The sequence below is a fragment of the Portunus trituberculatus genome, unplaced genomic scaffold (genome assembly GCF_017591435.1).
Source record: "Portunus trituberculatus isolate SZX2019 unplaced genomic scaffold, ASM1759143v1 PGA_scaffold_519__1_contigs__length_116047, whole genome shotgun sequence".
Classification (NCBI taxonomy): Eukaryota; Metazoa; Arthropoda; class Malacostraca; order Decapoda; family Portunidae; genus Portunus; species Portunus trituberculatus.
In genome coordinates, this window is record NW_025541687.1 from 53,598 (window position 1) to 77,036 (window position 23,439).

Sequence of the window (23,439 nt, forward strand, 5' to 3'; positions counted from 1 at the left end):
AAGAAGGTAGAGAGGCCTGCAACATGTCCTGTACCCTTTATCTCAGCTGCCTCTTCTACTCTAGACTCACCTGCCCCAGAATCTCCAGCACCTTCTGAATGTTCTGCCTCACCTCCAGGCTCACCTGCCCCAGTTTCTCCAGCACCTGGAGGTTCTGCCTCACCTCCAGACTCACCTGCCCAAGCATCTCCAGCACCTGAAGGTTCTGCCTCTCTTGATTTATCAGCCCCAGTATCTCTAGCACCTTCTGCAGCTTCCTCTACACAATAAGCCTGTCTCTCCCTCCCTTGCAATGCCTCCTTCCAGTGTGCAAGCGAACCAAAGGAATAAAGGTAAGAATTTTTTTTTTTCTCCCGATGTTTCGACTTACGCCGAAATTCGGGTTACGACGCGTGTCAGGAACGGATCAACATCGTAACCCGAGGACTCCCTGTATATATATATATATATATATATATATATATATATATATATATATATATATATATATATATATATACACACACATACAGGGAATCCTTGTGATTTGACCATTCGCAGTTCGAATTATCGCCAATTCGAACTCAGTTAATTAATACCCAATCCTCAAGGTTTGACCGACTGACTCGCCAATTCGACATTCATATCTCACGCGCCACCCACCCGGTCAAAATTCGCCGCAAACCCGCCAGGCAGAAGTATAAACCAATGCTACCCTGTGTCGTCGCTTAAGGTGGCGTCACACTAACACTTTTCCGTCAAATTTTTCTGTCAACTTTCTGAAGACTCAACTTTTGTCAACGCTGGTCGTCACACACAAGCTCTCTTCCACCTTTGTCATGTTTGTCAATTGTAAACAAACATGGCGACCCTTTCACCCCCAACAAGCCGTTTCTACTTTTGGCTTTTAATGATCTCTATGAGAAACTCTTCCGACAGCTTTGTCCACTCGTAAACAATAGAGCTGTTCATCTTGGCCAGTTGGTACTTGGAAGTTCTGCCTTGGAGTGTCACAGTCCCAGACAAATGTAAACAAACAACTGAACTACTTTTCACTGTTAGGCTAGGACAAAAAAAAAAAAAAAAAAAAAAAAAAATATATATATATATATATATATATATATATATATATATATATATATATATATATATATATATATACATACATACATACACAGTCATACCTCGCTGAACACGAATTCGCCGAACACGAAACTCGCGTATATACGAATCGGTAAAATATCCCATATTTCGCCAAGCACAACTTTGACTCACGATTGCACTATTTGGTCTCCATTTAAATCTCCCGCTAGTCCTGGTAGATGCGTTTGACCTCCCCTCCCAAGCATCTTGGACTCTTTGTAATTTGCTGAAAGTCATGGGAGATGCAACATCCCTCATCACTGAAACAGATCCCATCCTGGAGAGGAAGGAGCATTAAGTTCAAGAGGGGTGTTGAGGAGCTTCTTTTGCCCTACAAGGAGACCTTATGCCATATGGAAGCATCTGCCAGTCAGAGGCCCATCACTTCATATTTCAAGCCCTCTGCAACCAACAAATAAACTAAAGATACTAGTACTATAATTAAATAAAATATGTGCTTGGTACTTCATTTATTGTTTTTTTCTGCCTTTTTAGTAAAAAAAATATTTTTTTGGGAGGATCTGGGAACGTAACCCCCATTTTCTCATAGGGCTTATTATTTGCCGAACACGAATCTCACTGTACACGATGAGCTCAGGAACGTAACTGTCATGTTGGGTGAGGTATGACTGTATATATATATATATATATATATATATATATATATATATATATATATATATATATATATATATATAAATACAGTAAGTCCTCGTTATACGGTACATATGCGTTCCTGAAAACCTTACCACATATCGAATTTACCGTATACCGAACCCATTATAACATGTAATAATAGGGAATGCGTTTCAGCACGTCAAGTCACCCCTACGGAAATGAAAATACATGAAAATGAATATAAAAAAAAAGTAAAAAAAAGTAAAGTACTGCGCAAAACAAATAAACGGAAAATGTTTTTATTTACCTTTCAGTCGCCATGTATTCTATCAGATGATGTCCTTCCTGAAGCTAAGGGACAGTAGGGATTTCAGCCCTTACTCATCTTCCGCTGAGTGGGCAGACAAGGATAAGACATCGGCGTCTGCACTGTCGGAAGCAGATGTAGAAGGGCCAGCCATAGCAGGGTCGGCATGTTTCAATGGTTTGAAGAAAGAGGATATTGAGGAAGGGCCAGCTGTAGCAGGATTGGTATGTGTTACAGGGATGGCATGTCTGACTGGCTTGAAGAATGATTAGATGGAGGACTGTTTAGTTTTTCTTGTTTTTTCATCACAGATTTCATGATAAATGTTGACACTTTTCTCTATGTCATGAGTCACTTTGCTACTCCTGGCAGGACTTGGGTCACCTTCCTTCAGGGTTTCCAGAGTTTTTTCGATACCACCGAGACATTCTCTAAGAGTTTTGATGTCCAGGCCACGCACAGGTTCTTCTTCCTCATCTCCCTCTTTTTCTGCCTCCTGTGATGCCTTGTCTAGCTCTATAAGTTCATCATTTGAGAGAGATTCACCATGGCTTTCGAAAAGATCTTGAATATCATCATCATCAACTTCATTGAAGCCAGCCGTATGGCACAGATTTACTATGTCATTTCTGATCGCATCGATGTTGTCTTCAGTGAAGCCTGGGAAGTCATGCGCGCATTCTGGCCATACTTTATTCCACGCCAAATTAATGGTAGACGTCTTCACTTCGTCCCAAGATGACTTGATGTTATCTAAGGCGTGCTTGTTGTTATACGACTTTCACCATTCACTGATAGTGGGGTTGCCAGGCCCATCTGTGCCCTTTATCAGTTGCTGCATGGTTTGCCGCTACCAGTAGGCTTTTAGAGTTTGCCATGATTATTATATTATGAATATATTTGTGCTTACAATAGACCCTTTAATATTCCATTTATTCATCTAAATAGTAATGCATGTAAGTAATATGTAATGCAGTTAATAAAAGAGGGGGAGGGGAAGAGATAATAGGCTCCAAGGGTGGTCAAGTTAAAGTCAGTACTGTGAGTGGCAGGGAGGTGTGGCGTGGATGACATCATCTCCCCTGCTCCCCTGCACTGGGTCCCCTCGGATGACATGAGCAGATACCGTATATCGAATCGAGAGTAGTAATTTTCAAATACTGTAACTGTGAACTTACCGGATAAAGAACTACCGTATAACGAATACTTACTGTATATATATATATATATATATATATATATATATATATATATATATATATATATATATATATATCTATACAGTAAAACCTCAGCTCACGACCATAATTCGTTCCTAATTCCTGTTCGTCACCCGATTTGTACGTCCTTTGAATCAATTTTTCCCATAAGAATGTATTGAAATACCATTAATCATTTCCAGACCAAAAAAAAAAAAAAATCATACTTTTGTCCATAAAACCCATTCAAAATAGACCTTTAATGTATGCATGACATGAACGAAATAATTATAAAAAGCCTAAATTGTTTTACTTACCTAAATGCTATCAAAATGATAATAAAATGAATAAAAAAGAAAAGGTTATTTACTTGAGAGACTGGACGTTGATGGCATGATGGAATGGAGGAGAGGAGGATGGGGAGGAAGACAGACAAGATCCGAGAAGACAGTCATGAGAGAGGACTTTGGATGTGCGGTGCGTGCCAGAGCTACACAACAGCTGTGTAGCGTCACAAGTCAGTGCCGCTTTGTGGGACCCCGTTATAGTGAACATCGGCGTAGGAAACATGGAAAGATTGCCGGTCTTCGTCTTTGCCTTTGGAAGATCCTTGCCTGCTGGGGATTGACTTACTCACGCGTGTGGGAGCAAGTTTGGACTTCCAAGAAGGGAAGTTACAGGTACGTGGCCAGGAAGTTCCTTTGATCCTCGGAGGTGATGCTCAGTGTGAGAGGAGTGGGTAGTAGGGCAGTGTTCCTTGCCAGGCGAGCGAGGAAACAGCTGCAATGGATGTGCCACAATCTGCAGTACCTGGACATGGCCAGGATGATGATGACAGCAACGCTGAGAGACACCAGAGCAGCGAGGATAATGCTGAGGAAGCTACAGTAAAGCGCGCCGGTAACATCACCATGCCTAGGAAAAACAGGAGAAAATTGTGGTGGCACGGAGATTATGTTATGTAATATTTTTCGTATGTTCTTGTTTTTATTTTCTTTTGTGCTTATGTTTTGTTTTGTTGTTGTGTGATAGTCGGGTTGGCTATCACACAAACGGCTCGCCGGCGCGTTTGTCCCCCGAAATATCGTTCGTCCCCTGGGTCGATATATTGACTAATTTTTTGGTCATCTCCCGAATTGTTCGTCCCTAGAGACGTTCGTCCAGCGAGGTTTTACTGTATATATATATATATATATATATATATATATATATATATATATATATATATATATATATCTATCTATCTATCTATCTATCTATCTATCTATCTATCTATCTATCTATATATATATATATATATATATATATATATATATATATATATATATATATATATATACACACACACATTTACTTATCAGGATTCTATTGATTTGAGATTATAGCATCATTCCATTTAACAAGGAAATTAATTTTATTATAAAAGTGTTAATTAGAAACCATAGATCTTAATATGACTAAAAATTGACGCTAAAGGAAAACGAGCATTTCGTCTTGACTCAAGACGATGGAAAGCCACCACCAGCCCCAGCCCTAAGAAGCACAATTTCCTGCTTTTGAAAGATAAGCTTGAGCTTATAAGAAAGTGTGAGGCAGGTATAGCTCACAGTGTCGTTGCATTGTAAATGGGTGTCCCTAGATCAACAGTATCAACAACTTGGAAGAACAGGGACAAGCACCGCAAGACCACTGCAAGTGCTTTTATTTCCAAAAATGTACTGTACAGCACCCTAATGTGTTTAATAAAAAAGAGTTAGATATAAATGAAGCCTTTAATGGTACTGATTTAGTCTAAGTTAGAGGTTATAGTGATGTTTTGAGGGGGTCCGGGGTGGAGGTTGGTCCCTATCCCCCGTAGTTCTTAAGTATCTAATGGGAAAAATTGCTTCATGATTTGAATTAACACTGATTCGACTGATGAAAAACTGCCCTAACCCCGTCGAATTGCGAGGATCCCCTATATATATATATATATATATATATATATATATATATATATATATATATATATATATATATATATATATATATATATATATATATATATATATATATATATATATATATATATATATATATACAGTGGTACCTCTAGATGCGAAAGCTTCTGTATACGAAAATTTCATTTTACGAAATGATGTGAAGATTTTTTACTTCATAATACGAAAAATTACTCAGCATACGAAAGATACAAAACAAAACTCGAAATTCCTGCATGCAGAAAATTTTAAAATTCTCGCCATTTAGAAACTGGAAAAAAATAAAATAAATGAAAATAAATACCGTATTTTACGGCTTGCAAGACGCTGCATCCTGGAAGACGCACCATTATATTTGAAAGAAATTTCTAAGAAAAAAAGTCATTCACATACAAGAACACATTCACCATATACCTGACCACTGAACACAAAAACATCAGAAGCAAGGAGTCTGCAAGACACTATTGTTTCAGCACTCATTACAAATTTGCTGGAGCACTCACCACAAATTTAAAACTATGTAAATAAAAACACCATAGGTAAATACGTATACACAGTGAAACAGTCCATTTCTTCTTGTTTTAGTGGCGGGCACCAGCATGTATTTGACGTATTGTTTACATTATGGAATCGCCGAAACCGAACATGTCAGTGCTGCAGTTCGTATTTATTTTATTTTGCAATCCTGCTTTACAGGCTTTAACATTGTGAATATAATTCACAAGTGGAGATTTGACTTGCTTGAACGAGTAAGCCATTTAGATGTTCTATTAATAAAAGTATAAAGCCACCTGGCATGTGTGTGCGTTCGTGTGCATGTACATACGTGTGTGTTGCTATTTGACAAGGCAGCGGGCCATTTTCTCCACACACTGAGTAGGCTGCAGGAAGGATTATGGTATTGGAAATACTTGTAACAGCTGATATTGATAATTTTAAGTGTTTCATAAAGTTAAGTGTTAGTGTTTCCTGCCTTTTTTTTATTATCTTCTGATGTTTGCCCCCCTTCCTCTGCCGCCACTTTCTCTTTTGGACATCGCCTCACTTGAAAGGCAAGGTTAAACATTTCCGTATAATTTTCGTATTATTGTTTTTCATTTATTATTGCATTATGTTCTATTATCTACTTCATTTACAGGTATTAATGGTTAGGTTAGGTATATTGAATGATTCAAATGTATTTGGCTTATTTCATTCTGGTTTTACCCTTATAAGATTTAATGTGTTTTCGTAGAGCTTCGAATGAATTAGACGATTTACACGTAAAACGCAACTCATTATACGAAAAAATCATGATACGAAAGCCACTCCAGAACGAATTAATTTTGTATCTTGAGGTACCACTGTATATATATACAGTAATCGCTCGCATATTCGGATTATAGCAGCCAAGGCCCTGGCAGATACGCGGAATTTCCTCTCCCAACCCCTTATAAATTGAGAAAAAATATGTACATAACCCAAATTGGTAAGTAAACAATGAATGAAAGCACATTAAATGATTGTATATACTAACGAAAGAAGGAAGGGAAGAACAAGAATCAGCAGACCAAAGATTGACTGACGAGATTTCTTCCTTATAAACCGGAGGGGGAACATTTGAGAAAGCGGCTAATTATCTCTGTGGCCTTTGAAAGCAGTCGTGGTGAGAGAGCAAAGCGTTTTGAATGTGGACCTGAGAGCTGTATTGGGTTAGTGTAAACAGGTGGATCTGTGCAGGTGTGTGATAAAGGTGAGGTGTGGCGACCTTGTAAGATCCAAGGTACGACTTACTGAGAGAGAGAGAGAGAGAGAGAGAGAGAGAGAGAGAGGATTATTACACACCATCACCTATGTATCACAACCCACGGAATACTATCAGAGTCGTATGAATTCTTTTATGAAATGGTTAAACTACGAAAAAAATAACTGGCTATTGTGGAGTTATTATGAATAAATAAAGACTTCCTTTAGCATGATAGAATTAGAGATGTATCGATGCATCGGTATCGGAATTTGCGGTATCAGCCCATTTTTTGGGTATCGGTATCAGTATCGGTATCGGCTTATTTTATGCCGATACTTCCGATACCTAAAAGGAATTTACTACTTAGTGACATATTCAGTATAAGATATTGATGATACCAGATTAATATAATATGGCATATTAAGTTTCCGTGGTGATTATTGTATGTCATAGAACACTGTTTTCTGTGGTAATAAGCCACAACCTCTATATTGGATGTGTATGAAACGTGTATAGGCTGAACTCTGGCATCCTGTCACACGGCTGGTCATGAATCACCACGCATTCTCACTGTCTCTCAGTCAGACGCTGCTCCTCCACCCACACAAAGTTCACACAGGTGAAAAGCTTATGTTTTTGAACTATAATCTAAGAATGTAAACTTCAGATATTGAGAATATATGTATATATATATATATATATATATATATATATATATATATATATATATATATATATATATATATATATATATATATATATATATATATATATATATATATATATATATATATATATATATATATATATATATATATATATATATATATATATATATATATATATATATATATATATATATATATATATATATATATATATATATATATATATATATATATATATATATATATATATATATATATATATATATATATATATATATATATATATATATATATATATATATATATATATATATATATATATATATATATATATATATATATATATATATATATATATATATATATATATATTTAGGCATTTTGCATTATTGTAAATAACAGCATATTCTTATTTGATTTATAATTAACAGTGCTAGTGCTAGCATTTTCCAAGATATCATACTGGAATAGGTGGAAGCTCGAATTATAAATGTATATTAATTTTAATGCAAGTTTGATTTTTGAGTTACTTGTGTTAACGTAAGGATGTAAAAATTCCATAACTAAGAAAGTAACGATTCTGTTTTGTAATCATGTGCATTGTGTCTAATTTGTTGCATATTAATTATTTAAGATCATAGCAATACACTAGAAATTTAGAATAAATTAAACTTTTTTCTATTTAATTGAAAAGATTAGGTGAAAGCTCATTTTTCTGAATTGGTCTACAATTGTCTAATGAATTAATATCAAAGGATGTCAGATTTAATTAAAGAGAAACACACAACAAAATGAGTTTCTTTTGCTAATATTTTGTCTGTTTTACAATTTTAATAATTTAAAAAATATTTTTGATCGCCAAAATATCGTCAATAAAATTAATAATGAAAATTCTAAATGCACAAGACCAAATGGTCGCTAAAGGAGTAAGAAGTAAGAATTTAAAATAACTGACAAGAATCAGAAGACAGAGAAGATATTAATTCCAATTACTGAGTAATTTACCTTTGCAAATGGCTTCAAAAAGCTTCTAGAATTGCTCCTATTTCACAAACATTCTCAGAAGGACTTACAGCATCCCCCAAAACAAAACCTCCCATCTGATAATGCTCGCCGTCCACCAACTCATCCTGGTGTCCAGTGCAGTAATCACTATAAGTAGTTAGGTAGCTGCGGTGGCGAATGGACGTGTTGTGTGTGCGCTCCGTTTTTGGCTGTTGTTTTTATAGTTAGCGAGTAACTGTTTGTGCTTGGTGTCTGTGTGTGGTGCTTTTGAGTGTTAGTGAAGTGAAAGTGTGTACTGCAAGTGTTAGATTAGAGTGAAATAGTTGTTAGAATCAGTGTTTGTGAGTTAAAAGTATTTTGGTAGAGCGAGGAGACTAGGCTTGTAACCGTCAAGTTGACCTTGAAAGAGGAATAGTTGACCACACTTAGGCCCCCCACCACCGCAGTTCCCCCACCCCGCCATCACCAAGTATTTTTATTTGTTTGTTAGCTACGTATAATGTTCTTGTGAGTTAACAGATTGTAAATTAGTATGACGGTAGCTACTGAGGTATATCAGAGTGTGATTGAGTGCGTGAAAGAGAGTGTTGAGGTGGGATTGGGCGAGTTTGTTGTGTGTGAGATGTGTGGGCATGACAGGAAGGTCGTTGACTTTTCTGAGTGTATGGCGTGTAGGCTCAAGAGCGAGAATTTAGTTCTTTCTCTTGAGCACCGAGAATTGCAAGAGGAAATGAGAAAGCTAAGTGAGGGGAAAAGTGCGAACGAAGTTCTCATCTTTGAGTTGAAGGAGGAGGTTAAGAGGCTTGGGAAAACAGTGGAAAAAATTAGGCAGGAGATCAGTGTTAGGCCGAAGGTTGGACCTTCTGAGGGTGACAGGGTGGCTTGGCCCTCTGTCGGGAAGAGCAGAGTGGGGAAGAGGGAGCAGGCGAGCCAGACTGGGAAAGATAGTAGTCAGGATGGGCAGAGATGGCAGGTTGCGAGGGGAAGGAAAGCGGAGGCAGTTAGGGAGGATAGGACTAAACCTGTTGAGTGTGAAAATAGGTTCGGTTTGTTGGAGGGGGAGGGGGGAGAGTGAGAGTGGAATGAATGAGGTGGTTGTGGTGAGTGAAAGGAGAGAGAAGGGGGTAGAGGAGAGGAGGAGGAAGGTTGTGCCTAGCACACCTCAGGTGTGTGTGGTGGGTGACTCTCAGGTTAGGTACTTAGATAGCACTTTCTGTGGGAAAGACAGGGATAGGAGGACGAACGTGTGTATGCCTGGTGCAGGTGTGAAGGCAGTGAGTGAGGAGGTGCAGAAGAGAATTGGGGGATGGAGGAGAGTGTAGTAGTTTTGCACATAGGTGGGAATGATGTCAGAGCAGGTGGGTCGGAGGAGTTAGTGGCAAGATTTCGGGAAATGTTAGGCAAGATAAGGGAGAGTGGTAGGAGGTGTGTAGTGTCAGGAATCTTGCCTCGTGTGTATGTTAGCAGGGAATGGTTGTCTAGGGCCATTGGTGTGAATGATCGGGTAAAAGGGATGTGTAAGGATGTGAGTGTCAGCTTTGTGGATGTATGGGATAGGTTCTATGGGCGAAGGGATTTGTATGCTAGGGATGGTGTGCATCTGAGTAGGAAGGCTGTGGATGTCTGGAGGGGGGAGTTGGGATGGATTGTAGGGGCTGAGGTAGCAAATGCGTTCCAGAAGAAAGATGTTAGACATAAATTAGATAGGATAAACAGAGATAGTGAAAAGATTAGGAAAGATATCCAGGTGCAAATAGGAGAGAATAAGATTATGATTCCAAATAAGGAGACAGCATCTAGGAAGGTAGCAGGACTTAAATGTTTTTATGTAAATGCCAGGAGTCTTAGGAACAAGAAGGACGAGTTATCTAGTTATATAGTTGAGGAGGACTTAGATGTTCCATGTGTCACAGAGGCATGGGTAAATGAGGAAAAGTTTAGGAAAATAGGAAAGAATATGAAGTAGATGGATACATTATGTATTTACACCAGAGAATTGGTAGGATAGGTGGAGGAGTAGTTATTTATGTAAAAATCCTTCATTTCCAGTCAGGTTAATGGTATTAAGGTAGATAACAGAGTAGAGTCCTTATGGCTGGATGTTAGAGTAAACAAAAGTAAGGTTATTAGAGTAGGAGCTTTTATAGACCACCTAACCAGTCAGCAGATGTAGACAACCTTATGGTAGATGAGATAAATAGGGGTGTACTAGTCAGACAATTATCTTAGGGATTTTAATCTTAAGTCAGTAAACTGGGAGAGGATGGTAGGAGATGCTAGTGAAAATAAGTTTATGGAAAGTTTTCAGGATAACTATTTAGTGCAGATGGTAGAGAAACCTACTAGGGGGAGGAAGGTTTTAGACATAGTACTAACAAATATTGAGCATTGTTTAAAGGAAGTTGAGGTAGGAGAGACTTTAGCAAACAGTGACCATCATATAATTAGATTTATCATTAATTCCAGTAGGGATAATATAGTGAATAAGACTAGAGTCCCAAACTATCAGAAAGGCAATTATGGAGTTATTAGGAGAGGTAAACTGGGAAGATAGTTTTGGAAATAAAACTGCACAGGAGATGTGGGATATTTTTAAGGTTGTAGTAAAGGGTATAGTGATGCAGTGTATCCCTTACAAAGATATAAGGCAGAGAAACAGGAAGCCATTATGGTGGACTCATGAGATAGGTAGACAGATCAGAGAGAAGAAGAGGGCATATAGAGAGTTGCAGAAAAGTGGGGAAGATGTAGATTTGATTAGGTACAGACAGGTCAGGGATGATTTGAGTAAGGTGATAAAAAAAGTAAAAGGCAGGCAGAGATAAAACTAGCTAGAGCTGGGAGTAAAGATCCCAAAAAATTATACAGTAAAACCTCAGCTCACGACCATAATTCTTTCCTAAATCCTGTTCGTCACCCGATTTGTTCGTCCCCCTGAAACAATTTTTCCCATAAGAATGTATTGAAATACCATTAATCCGTTCCAGACCCCCCAAAAAATCATACTTTTGTCCATAAAACCCATTCAAAATAGACCTTAAATGTATGCATGACATGAACAAAATAATTATAGAAAGCCTAAATTGTTTTACTTACCTAAATGCTATCAAAATAATAATAAAATGAATAAAAAAGAAAAGGTTATTAATTACTTGAGAGACTGGACGTTGATGGCATGATGGAATGGAGGAGAGGAGGATGGGAAGAAGACAGACAAGATCTGAGAAGACAGCCATGAGAGAGGACTTTGGATGTGCGCAGCGTGCCAGAGCTACACAACAGCTGTGTAGCGTCACAAGTCAGTGCCGCTATGTGGGGCCCCGTTATAGTGAACATTGGCGTGGGAAACATGGAAAGATTGCCAGTCTTCGTCTCTGCCTTGGAAGACCCTTGCCTGCTGGGGATTGACTTCCTCACGCATGTAGGAGCAAGTTTGGACTTCCAAGAAGGGAAGTTAAAGGCACGTGGCCATGAAGTTCCTTTGATCCTCGGAGGTGATGCTCAGTGTGAGAGGAGTGGGCAGTAGGGCGGTGTTCCTTGCCAGGCGAGCGAGGAAACAGCTGCGATGGATGTGCGTGCCACAATCTGCAGTACCTAGACATGGCCAGGATGATGATGACAGCAACGCTGAGTCACCAGAGCAGCGAGGATAACGCTGAGGAAGCTACAGTAGAACGCGCCGGTAACATCACCATGCCCAGAAAAAACAGGAGAAAATTGTGGTGGCATGGAGATTATGTTATGTAATATTTTTCGTATGTTCCTGTTTCTATTTTCTTTTGTGCTTATATTTCGTTTTGTTGTTGTGTGATAGCCGGATTAGCTATCACACAAATGGCTTTCTGGCAGGCGAGCCGTTTAACCGCGTTTGTCCCCCCCTGGGTCGATATATTGATTCGTCCTTAGAGATGTTCATCAAGCAAGGTTTTACTGTATAGTTATTACAAGGTCAGTGATAAAAGAAATAAGGATAGGATTGGACCACTCAGAAAAGATGGTGTAGTAGTGGATCAAAATGAAAACATAGTAGAATTATTGAATGAACAATTTTCTTCAGTATTTACTAGGGAAAGAATAGGAAATCCTGTTACAAACAGTGCGACGAGTAGTTTAAGAGCTTTAGAAAATATTGATATAAAACCAGGAATTATTAGGAAATTTATTCTTGAACTAAACGATAGGAAAGCTAGTGGTCCTGATGAGCTACATGCCAGAGTACTTAGGGAGGGTGTAGACAGTATTTCTGAAGCACTTAAGTTAATCTTTGAAAGATCACTTAGGTTTGCTGAGATACCTCAGGACTGGAAGTTAGCTAATGTTACACCAATATTTAAAGAAGGTAGAAAGGATGATGCGAAAAATTATAGACCGATCAGTTTAACTAGTATAGTATGTAAGATACTAGAGAAAATCATTAAGGGTAGTATTTGGGAGCATTTAAATGAGAATAGATTAATTAGAGATACCCAACATGGCTTTAGATCAGGGAGGTCCTGTCTTACAAATTTGCTCGATATCTTAGAATATATTACCAAGGAGTTAGATGATGGAAATAGCATAGATGTTATATATCTAGATTTTAGCAAGGCATTTGATAAGGTACCGCATAGGAGGCTAGTGTACAAATTGAGACTACATGGGATAGGGGTAGGTTAGTTGATTGGATTAGTGAATGGCTTTCTGATAGGAAACAGAGAGTAGTATTAAATGGGGCAATGTCTGAGTGGAAGGAAGTGGTTAGTGGGGTACCCCAAGGATCAGTGCTAGGACCTCTTCTTTTCTTGGTGTACATTAACGATTTAGATATAGGAATTAGTAGCAAATTATCAAAGTTTGCAGAAGATACTAAGATAGCATGTGCAGTACGGGGTGAAAAGGACAATTACAGAATACAACGAGACCTGGACAGGCTGATAGCATGGGCAGACAGGTGGCAGATGGAGTTTAATTCTAAAAAGTGTCAGGTTATGCATTTAGGTAAAGACAACACAAACTTTAGCTATGAGATGGAGGGATGTTGGCTAGAGGCAGTAGAGGAGGGAAAGGATTTATGAGTACATAGTGATAGACAAGACTATGAAATTTTCAAAGCAATGTTTAGAAGCAAGAAATAGGGCAAATAGGATCCTGGGTTTTATAAAATAGCAATGTTAGTTATAAAAGTAAGGAAGTGGTGCGTAGCTTATATAATTCCTATGTTAGGCCCCATTTAGAGTATTGCATACAGGCCTTTTCTGAGTGTGTGGTTTATAGGCTGAAGAGCGAGAATTTAGTTCTTTTTCTTGAACACCGAGAATTGCAAGAGGAAATGAGAAAGCTAAGTGAGGGGAAAAGTGCGAACGAAGTTCTCATCTTTGAGTTGAAGGAGGAGGTTAAGAGGCTTGGGGAGACAGTGGAAAAAATTAGGCAGGAGATCAGTGTTAGGCTGAAGGTTGGACCTTCTGAGGGTGACAGGGTGGCTTGGCCCTCTGTCGGGAAGAGGGAGCAGGCGAGCCAGGCTGGGAAAGATAGTAGTCAGGATGGGCAGAGATGGCAGGTTGCGAGGGGAAAGAAAGCGGAGGCAGTTAGGGAGGATAGGACTAAATCTGTTGAGTGTGAAAATAGGTTCGGTTTGTTGGAGGGGGAGGAGGAGAGTGAGAGTGGAATGAATGAGGTGGTTGTGGTGAGTGAAAGGAGAGAGAAAGGGGTAGAGGAGAGGAGGAGGAAGGTTGTGCCTAGCACACCTCAGGTGTGTGTGGTGGGTGACTCTCAGGTTCGGTACTTAGATAGCACTTTCTGTGGGAAAGACAGGGATAGGAGGACGAACGTGTGTATGCCTGGTGCATACACACGTGTTAATGGGCCAAATATTTAGAATTAGTATATAATGTATTGTGTACTTGTAAGTGTTTCTTTAAGTACTGATGACAAGGTCGCTGTGCGACTGATACCGGATAACCTAGATGGGCCCTGGTGGCCCTTTGTTATCCTATTATTTATATTATGTTATGTTATGTTAGTAGTATCGGTATCGGTAGTAGTATCGGTATCGGCCCAATTAGGTGGTATCGGTATCGGAATAGGCCAAAATTTTGGTATCAGTACATCTCTAGATAGAATGATAACACATCAGATACCTGCTTCTCTAGAAAATGTGAGGGTTGGGAAGGTGCCATCAGCAGTGTCATGACAATCTGTTGTTTCACTGCTGAACTGGACACTACCTGAGTCATTATTAGTGTGTTGAAGTGAGATAATGATAGTGAAGTATTTATTGTTTGTCTGGTACAGCTTTCTACCTCTGTCTCAACATAATTTTTTGTAACAGTGTTATTATGAGAGCTATGTCATGTAAAGTTGTGATGATGAAGGCAGTAAGAAAAGAAAAAAAGTGTTTGAAAAAATCATAACAATCGTATGATATAGAGATGGTGGAGAAGCCTGGCAGTGAGGCATGGTCTTGGAGAGGGAGATAACACACATGACGGAGGGAAGAGGGGAGGCCACAATTGAAAGTCCAGCTGTCTCCCAATGTTACATTTGTTTGTTTGCTTCTAGTTGTCTTCTCTTGTTGATGTTTTTCATTTTTAATCTTGTCAACTTATATCTTTCAGGCAAAAGAGAGCTAAATGACACACCTCCCTACTTGACTCCTGGCCACGTACTGTGTAGGGCGTGAGTCAGGCTATGACACAGTCAAACAAGACATTTAAAATTGGCTTCCTGACGGAAAGGTTATTTAATTATCAAAAAATAAACTCGTAAACGACAGAGCAGAGCAGCTCATCTTAGCCATTTGATACTTGGAAGTTCTGCCTTGGAGCGTCTTACAGAGAAATGTAAACAAACAACTGAACCACTTTTCGCTGCTAGGCTGGAGCATATATATATATATATATATATATATATATATATATATATATATATATATATATATATATATATATATATATATATATATATATATATATATATATATATATATATATACAGGCAACCCCCTTTAACGAAGGTTCACACAACGAAATTTCGCTATAACGAAGGTTTAATTTTACTACTATCTGCTCGTTTAACGAACACCAAACTCGCTTTAACGAAGTTTTATCCTGGTAATTTTTTTCCAAATTTGAAAGCCCCACTGTATCATGCAAGCTAACAGGCTTTTGAATACATCAGGAGCTGCTGGTACTAAGGCCTGCCTCAGGAGAAATCCTGAGACACCTGTAGAATAAAGATCAAGATCAAGCCTCTCGTGGACAACACAGGCTATGCCGATACAAAGGCCTGACTCAGAAGAAATTCTGTGTCACCTGTAGCATCAAGATCAAGATCAAGATCACACGCACCACTCACTGCCCAGTCAAAACATAACAGCGTCACCAGCAGCTCATCTTCCTTAGTTCAACTTACCACCAAAACACCCTGCAATGTGGCCTAACGTTCCTAAGAAGACCAGGAAGTGTCTTACTCTCGAAGTGAAGCTGGGTATTATTCACAGACAAGAGAAAGGCCAGAAAACTAATAACATTGTTTCCCACCATGGCTTGACTCCATCTACTGTCTACTATTTTCAAGTCAAGAAACTCTATTAAGAAGGCTAGTGAGAACTCATCTTCCTTGCAAGCTAAAAGAACCACCAGAACTCGTGACTCTACAATGGATAAAATGGAAAGCCTTGTGGAAATATGGTACATAAGTTTTGTATGTAGTACCATGATGCGCACTTTGTTTACATTCCACAGGTTGCCGGTTAGTGTATTTCCCGTTTCATTCTCCCTCCCTTCATAAAGTTAATATCATCAACATTATAAAGTTACGTACATACATACATTAGTGTACATTATAATGACTTAAACTAAACTACCTAAATGTTTAACTTCATAATTTTTACTTTCATTAAACCTTTTACTGTACTATGATGCACTCACTTTGCTTACTCTCAATGGAAGTTCAAATCAGGGGTTAAACTTGTTATTATCGGTTCGCTTAACGAAGTTTCGCTTAACGAAGTGTATTTTAGGAACGTAACCCCTTCGTTAAACGGGGGTTGCCTATATATATATATATATATATATATATATATATATATATATATATATATATATATATACTGTCATACCTAGCCCAACACAACAGTTAGGTTTCTGAGCTCTTCGTGCACGGCGAGACTGAAAAAAACAATAAATGAGGTACCAAACACACATTTGATTTAACTACAGTACTAGTCCCTTATTTAGTTTATTTGCTGACAGATGCTTCCATATGGTGTAAGGTCTTGTAGTAGGGATATTCAAAGATTTTTCTCCCAATAGATTATCATTTGTTTTCCCAGGTTACAAGAGACGTAGGTGGGAGACGGAGGTGGTGAGGTAGCGAGCGCCCAAGCTTGGCTCCCGCTATCCTCACGCACTCCTCCCTCCACACCTTGCATAGACTTCCTGGCGACTAATAATAACAAGTCCTAAGCACTTAACAATAGTCACAATACAAGGCTTAAACACTAAACAAATACCTTAACTACACCTCCCCCAGATACTAACATGTATCTCAATCTTTTAACATAATACAAATGTACAGTCTCATTCACAGCAGAATCGAATGACGGGCCGTCTTTCCCTTCCAGATCTTCTCAGCAGCTCTCTCTCCGTGTCTTCCTCCCTTCCTTGATTGGGTTCAGCAGGGTGACGTAGTCCAACGAACCACTCCTCGGTTTCTTCTTCCTTTTCAATTTGTTTGTGTCCCCCCTCCGTTTTCATCTTGGGGCGAAGATCGCGCACGTGCCTCGGGACTCCATTAACTTCCACTGCTTGTTCTGAAAGTATACCCGTAACCCTTCCCGTGCCGTACTTGGTGTCGCATCGTGCGTGTGGAGTGGAGGCTTCACCCACACGTTGTCGTCCACACTGTAGCGAGAGTGGGTCTCCTGTTCGGTGAGAACAGCTGAAGAGTCGACATTCTTGACACGTACTTCGTAGCGATACAACATGGCAGCGGGAGTTGAGCACGGCAATTCATTCCTTGGCGAAGTGTTGTACCGATACACCGCCTCAACGATGGAGCACTTTTTCCTGGTCGTGATGGTCTTGACTGTGCGATGGCAGCGTTCAACATCATTGCTGGATGCCACATACGCGCATCTGAAGCGTAAACTGATTCCCCACTTGTCTGCAAAGCTTCTGAAACATCTACTGCAGAATGCTGTATCATTGTCCAGGAGAATTTCACGAGGGGTGCTGCGCTTGTAAAATACTGATTCCAGCTGTTGCACCACACAGGCTGCAGTTTGTAGTCGTAGCTGGCGCCATATTGAGAAGTGCGAAGGTCCGTGATCCACCAGGGTCAAGTACGGGCGAGTGGCATAATGGGTAATGTCAATGCCAATTTGCTGCCATGTTTCCTCCACCTCCAGTACACCAGCCTGCCACTTCTTGGGAGCAGGGTCGATGGATCAACATGCCTGGCAACTTGACACTACTTGTTGAACTTGGCATCTCACGATGGTTGGGTCGATGCGTCTGACGAAATACCCGGGTGACCACAGTCGTGATGTACTCTGATGATGTTATGATGCTGCTCCTCCACACACACTCCTGTCCTTCAGGATGCACCTCCATTTCATCCAGGGTACTCAGCCACTTATGAGGGACCCTGGTCAGCACGTCCGCCTTGTTTATTGAAAAATTCACTCAATGCACAGTTTTGCGTCGTCAGTTTCGTCATCCCATGCCTTCGTCAGAGAAGTAACTCTTCTCTTGATGAAAGACGCTGCGGGCCGCAGCCACCCGCATACAGGCAAATGGCCGACCAGCTGTCCGCACCATGAGAACAGCTTCCTCCTTGTCAACAACACAGGTGCTTCCTTGATGATCTTATCTCTCTACCACTGTAAAACATTTGTCCCTCCTACCCGCAGTCCCAGAACACGTGCTCCTTTCCCTACGTGCTGGGCAGGGTTACATTCCAGACCAAACTGGCATAGGTGATTGACTACCACATCAGAAGTCACGAGGTCCTCATTAACCAGAATGTTGTCCACGTAAGGTGAAGTAGCTTCCTTAATGATGTTGTCCTGCTTTAACACTTTTGAGATGACTGTCTTCATTACCATGGGGACGATACTAAGGCCAAATCCCAGCCTTGTCAGGCAATACCGTTGTCCTCTTAAAGACGACAGTCTGGTAGGGCCACAGATAACGGTGCACACGTACTTGCATATAAGCCTTTCTCAAGACGAGTAAAGCAATGTTACGTCCCATACGACGCCACTCACGCAGCTTACTAGCACACACATCTGCGTCGGCTGTGTGTGTTTCCACGTGAGTGTTCAATTCTCTATAATCCAGCACTGGCCGCACCTTTCTCTTGTTCTTCTGAATGACGGCCATCAAGGGAATTAGTCCTTTGGGCTTCCTGAATTCTTTTTCATCGTAAGGAAGCAGCCATCCTTCGTTGACCCATTCTTCTAGTTTGGACTCGTATTCCCCTCGTGCCGTCACGGGAACGTGATACTCACTGCAGGCTCCTTGCCTGCAGCCCACCTCCACTTCACAGTCCATGCTTTAGCACTGTCCTCATAGCTAATGGTGTAGTCTTTTTCCACAACTTCAATTTTCAGCGGCAGCGTTGGCCCATCACTAACAGTCGCCCCACACACGCTTCGCTGGCCTAATTGTACATCATGGGAGGACTTAACTGTCACAGCCCCCACAGCTGCGATACCATTCATGCCCAGAATGACGTTAAAGTTCAAAGGTCTAAACTTTACCACCAACACATCAATGTCCACCGAGACTCCATCTCGAGTCAACACGCTCACTTGTCCCACACCGACACACTGCTGACGTTCCCCGCTGATAGTCAGTAAGTCTACTTTCTTCTCACTCCACCTCGAACAACACGACACATGAACTATGCTCATCGAACATCCAGTGTCGATCAGCACAGTCCTCTTGATGCCATCAACAGTCAGATGTGTCACAGGCAACGCCGCATTCACAGCACTTGAGAGGGAGCCGGCGCTGACACCCCCTCTCTCACGCAGTTTCCCGGGCAGGAAGCAGCAATGTGTCCCACCTCTTTGCATTGAAGGCAGGTGATCTGGCCGCTGCGATCGCCTCTCCGTCGTGGTCCCTGCATCAAACAGTCCCGGGCCAGGTGGTTCGGCATACCACAGTTGTAACACGTGAAATCTTGTTTCTTTGTTGGTAGACTATCACGACTGCAGGTCGCGCCCCACTTCATAGACTATCACGACTGCAGGTCGCGCCCCACTTCAGCCGTGCTGCCGCCGCAGTGCTGCTTTCCTTCCTCAGCAGTATTCGTGCGCGCTCAAGGACGACTTGTTCAAGCTTCATGGTTTCAAGGCGAGTTCCCACCCGAAGCAGGTGGCGGACAGTGTATGGTAGACCAGCAACGAATGCCCAGGAGAGAGCGGTGTCGCTCACGTCCCCCAAAATGGGACGATAGACGGCGTATGTCAGTAAGGTAAACATCAACTACCTCGTCGCTCTTCAGTCGTCGAGCCATGAACAACTTGTATGCCGCGAACTGGTCCACAGCAAAGGCAGAATACAGGGCACCCTTCACCTTCTTGATGTCTTTCTTCTCGCTGTCACTCAGTTGCTGGTACACCGTGAATGCACCACTGGTGAGACACGGGCACAACAGGAGTAAAATCTTCGACGTTCCTTAGGCGACATACTAGCTCAACTTTCTCAAACCACTCGGCTACAGGCTGCGAGGTCCCGTCGAATTCTGGAATAATTCTCACGTCGAAGGCGTCCGCCATTGTCAAAAGCCTAGATACCTTGTAGTAGGGATATTCAAAGATTCTTTTCTCAACAGATCTTCATTTACTTTCCCAGGTTACAAGAGACGTAGGTGGGAGACGGAGGTGGTGAGGTAGCAAGCGCCCAAGCCTGACTCCCACTATCCTTACCCGCTCCTCCCTCCACACCTTGCATAGACCCTCCTGGCGACTAATAATAACAAGCCGTAAGCACTTACCAATAGTCACAATACAATGCTTAAACACTAAACATACTCTAACTACAGGTCTCCTTGTAGGGCACAAGAAGCTCCTCAACACCCCTCTTGAACTTAATGCTCCTCTCCAGGATGGGATCTGTTTCAGTGAAGAGGAATGTTGCATCTTCCATGACTTTCAGCAAATTTCAAAGAGTCTTGATGGTGAAGACAGGCTTGGTCTCTTCATCATCATGAAGATCCTCATCATCAGCACCTCCTTTTGCCTCTTCTTCCTCCAGCTGCAGCAACTCTTCAAGTGAAGGCTCAGCATCATGTGGTGGTGGCATAGTGGATAAGGTGGTGAGCATGGGATCGGGCAGACGTCCATGCGTAGGTTCGAATCCCACCACGTACAGCCTTAAAACGCTTTGCCATTTGTTGAGTGGTTTAAAGTTACCTACATATCACCATGATATCCAGGTTCTAGGTGGTTACACTCAAGATGAGCTTGGGCCCTAATATGGGTACCACTATAAATAAATTGCCTGCGCCACTAATGGGCGGAAACTGAACAGTGCTTCCCATACACTCTTCAAGTGTGCCTACAGGTGCTATAGGCCTTACCGTATAAAAAAAAAAAAAAAAAAAACCATCCACATCTTCCTCAGTCATGTCATCAAAGCCTTCTTCCCCAACTGTGTGGGCCAGACTGATGATGTCCTGGACCTGTGAATGCACTGTAGTGAAGCCTCTGAAGTCATGCACACATTCAGGCCAGAGTGCATTCCAGCAGGCATTGATGGTGGATGGTTGGACTTCATCCCATGCTTGCTTGATGAGAGTGAGGGCATTGTGGATGTTGTACTGCTTCCAGAAGTCCATGAGAGTCATGCTGCTGTCTGTATCCATTTTCTTGAGGGCTTCCCTGTAGACAGCCCTTTGATAATTACACTTGAATGTCTTAATGACTCCCATGTCCATCGGTTGAAGCAGTGATGTTGTCTTGGGGGGAAGGTAGGATACACAGATATTTGGGTGGTCCAGGTTCAGTGACTGTGCAGTGTGTCCACCAGCATTGTCCACCAGCAACACAGCCTTGAAAGCCAGGTTTTTCCCAGCAAGATACAACTGCACCTGAGGGACGAAGTCGTGGTGGAACCACTCCTCGAATATCTTAGCTGTCACCCAGGCTTTCTTGTTGGACTTCCAGACGACTGGAAGGAACCGCTTGTTCAGTTCCTTCAGAGCCCGTGGGTTGGCAGCACGACAAACAAGGAGTGGCTTGATCTTGCAGTCTCCTGCAGCATTCCTCACAAACAGCAGTGTCAGTCTGTCCTTGAATGCCTTAAATCCTGGCAGCTTCTTGACTTCCTTGTGGATGTAGGTTCGATTCCTTATCTTCTTGTAGAAGAGGCCAGTTTCGTCTGCATTGAACACCTGCTCATGACTGTAGTTTCCCCCCGGCAATCAAGGACTTGAAGACTGGCACGTATGCTTGGACTGCGTCGGTGTCGGCGGACCCGCTTTCACCTGTAAAAGCAAAAGGCATGAGTGCACTGTTCCTCTTCATTACTGGAATATGTAGTTCTATAGTAATAAAATCCTGTACATTGTTAATTAGTATTTTTTTTTTTTTATTTTTTTTTTTTTTATTTTTTTTAGTATTAATTAGTATTAATATTGATTTATTGTTTAGTATTAATTACTATTGATATTGATATTGTCTATGCTAATGTAAAAAAATGACTACATTCAATAAATTAATTAACTTATTGGTTAAGCATCTTCTTCATTTTCTCAATCAAAGGATCACGATGGCTAACAGCAGCCACCTTGCATGAGATGTCAGCAGACATCTGCACACACTGCCTGATTTTGTCCTGCGACTTGTAAATCGTGCAGACAGACGCCTCGTGCAACGCAAACTTCTTGGCAGCTTCGGTCCACCCCAGGCCTCCATCAACACTCAATCACCTCCATCAACAGTGCTAGGCTCAGCACCTTCCTCTTCTTGGCAGCAGAAGGGGTAGATGGGGTAGGATGTTTGGGGGCCATGGCTAAGATGAAATCAAGAGAGCGCAAGGGAACCACGTCTGCACACAATAACAGCATGACAAGGAGAGAGTGAGTGGCGCGAGGCAGCATGCTACCACCAGGTCCGGGGCAAGTCCAAGACGCTTGGGAGGGGAGGTCATGTGCATCCACCAGGACCAGTGGGAGATTCAAATGGAGACCAAATTGTGCAATCACGAGTCAAAGTCGTGCTCGGCGAAATATGGTATATTTTACCGATTCGTGTATACGCGAGATTCGTGTTCGGCGAGTTCGTTTTCGTCGAGGTATGACAGTAAATATATACATATATACACTAAAGTCCCGGGTTACGTCGGTCTCGAGTTACGTCAAACTCGTAGTTACGTCAGTCCACTATAAGGCAATTTAAGATTAAAAAAATTGAAAATTTATAAATCGTAAAGCGCAGTATTTATTGTTATTGTTGGTGGTTACCCGTCACACCGCCCACCTCACGCTTGAATATTCCAATAGCGCCCTGCCTCAGTTCCACCACACCATTGCCCATGGCAAGAGTGTTATCTTACTTCTGCATTTACTGACTCAAGTTCTTTGTATCTTGCTCAATGGCACCAAAGAGAAAACTCCTTAGTGACAGCAGTGATGCTAAGAAAAGGAAAACCATTACGCTACAAGAAAAAGAGGACGTGAGGGAGTGAAGAAGAAAATGGAAAACCCGTTACCATGACAACGGGGAGGTTGACGACCTTGAGGGTTCGCGCATCCATCACAACAATAACAATTCCGGAGCCTTTGCCTGGGCCACACGACACTCGCAGCTCACTTGCACCGTCTG

At 41.2% G+C, this 23,439-nt stretch overlaps 1 protein-coding gene across 1 annotated transcript; it reads right to left on the reverse strand.

Annotated features, from left to right (window-relative positions):
* Positions 1–20,776: 20,776 nt before the first annotated feature.
* On the reverse strand, positions 20,777–22,682 carry LOC123500943 (tigger transposable element-derived protein 1-like). Its single transcript, XM_045249492.1, has 3 exons — positions 22,545–22,682; positions 21,221–22,007; positions 20,777–20,880 (listed from the first exon to the last, which is right to left on the reverse strand). Exons 1-3 carry the CDS (start codon positions 22,680–22,682, stop codon positions 20,777–20,779), a joined length of 1,029 nt encoding a protein of 342 aa, XP_045105427.1.
* Positions 22,683–23,439: the final 757 nt, after the last annotated feature.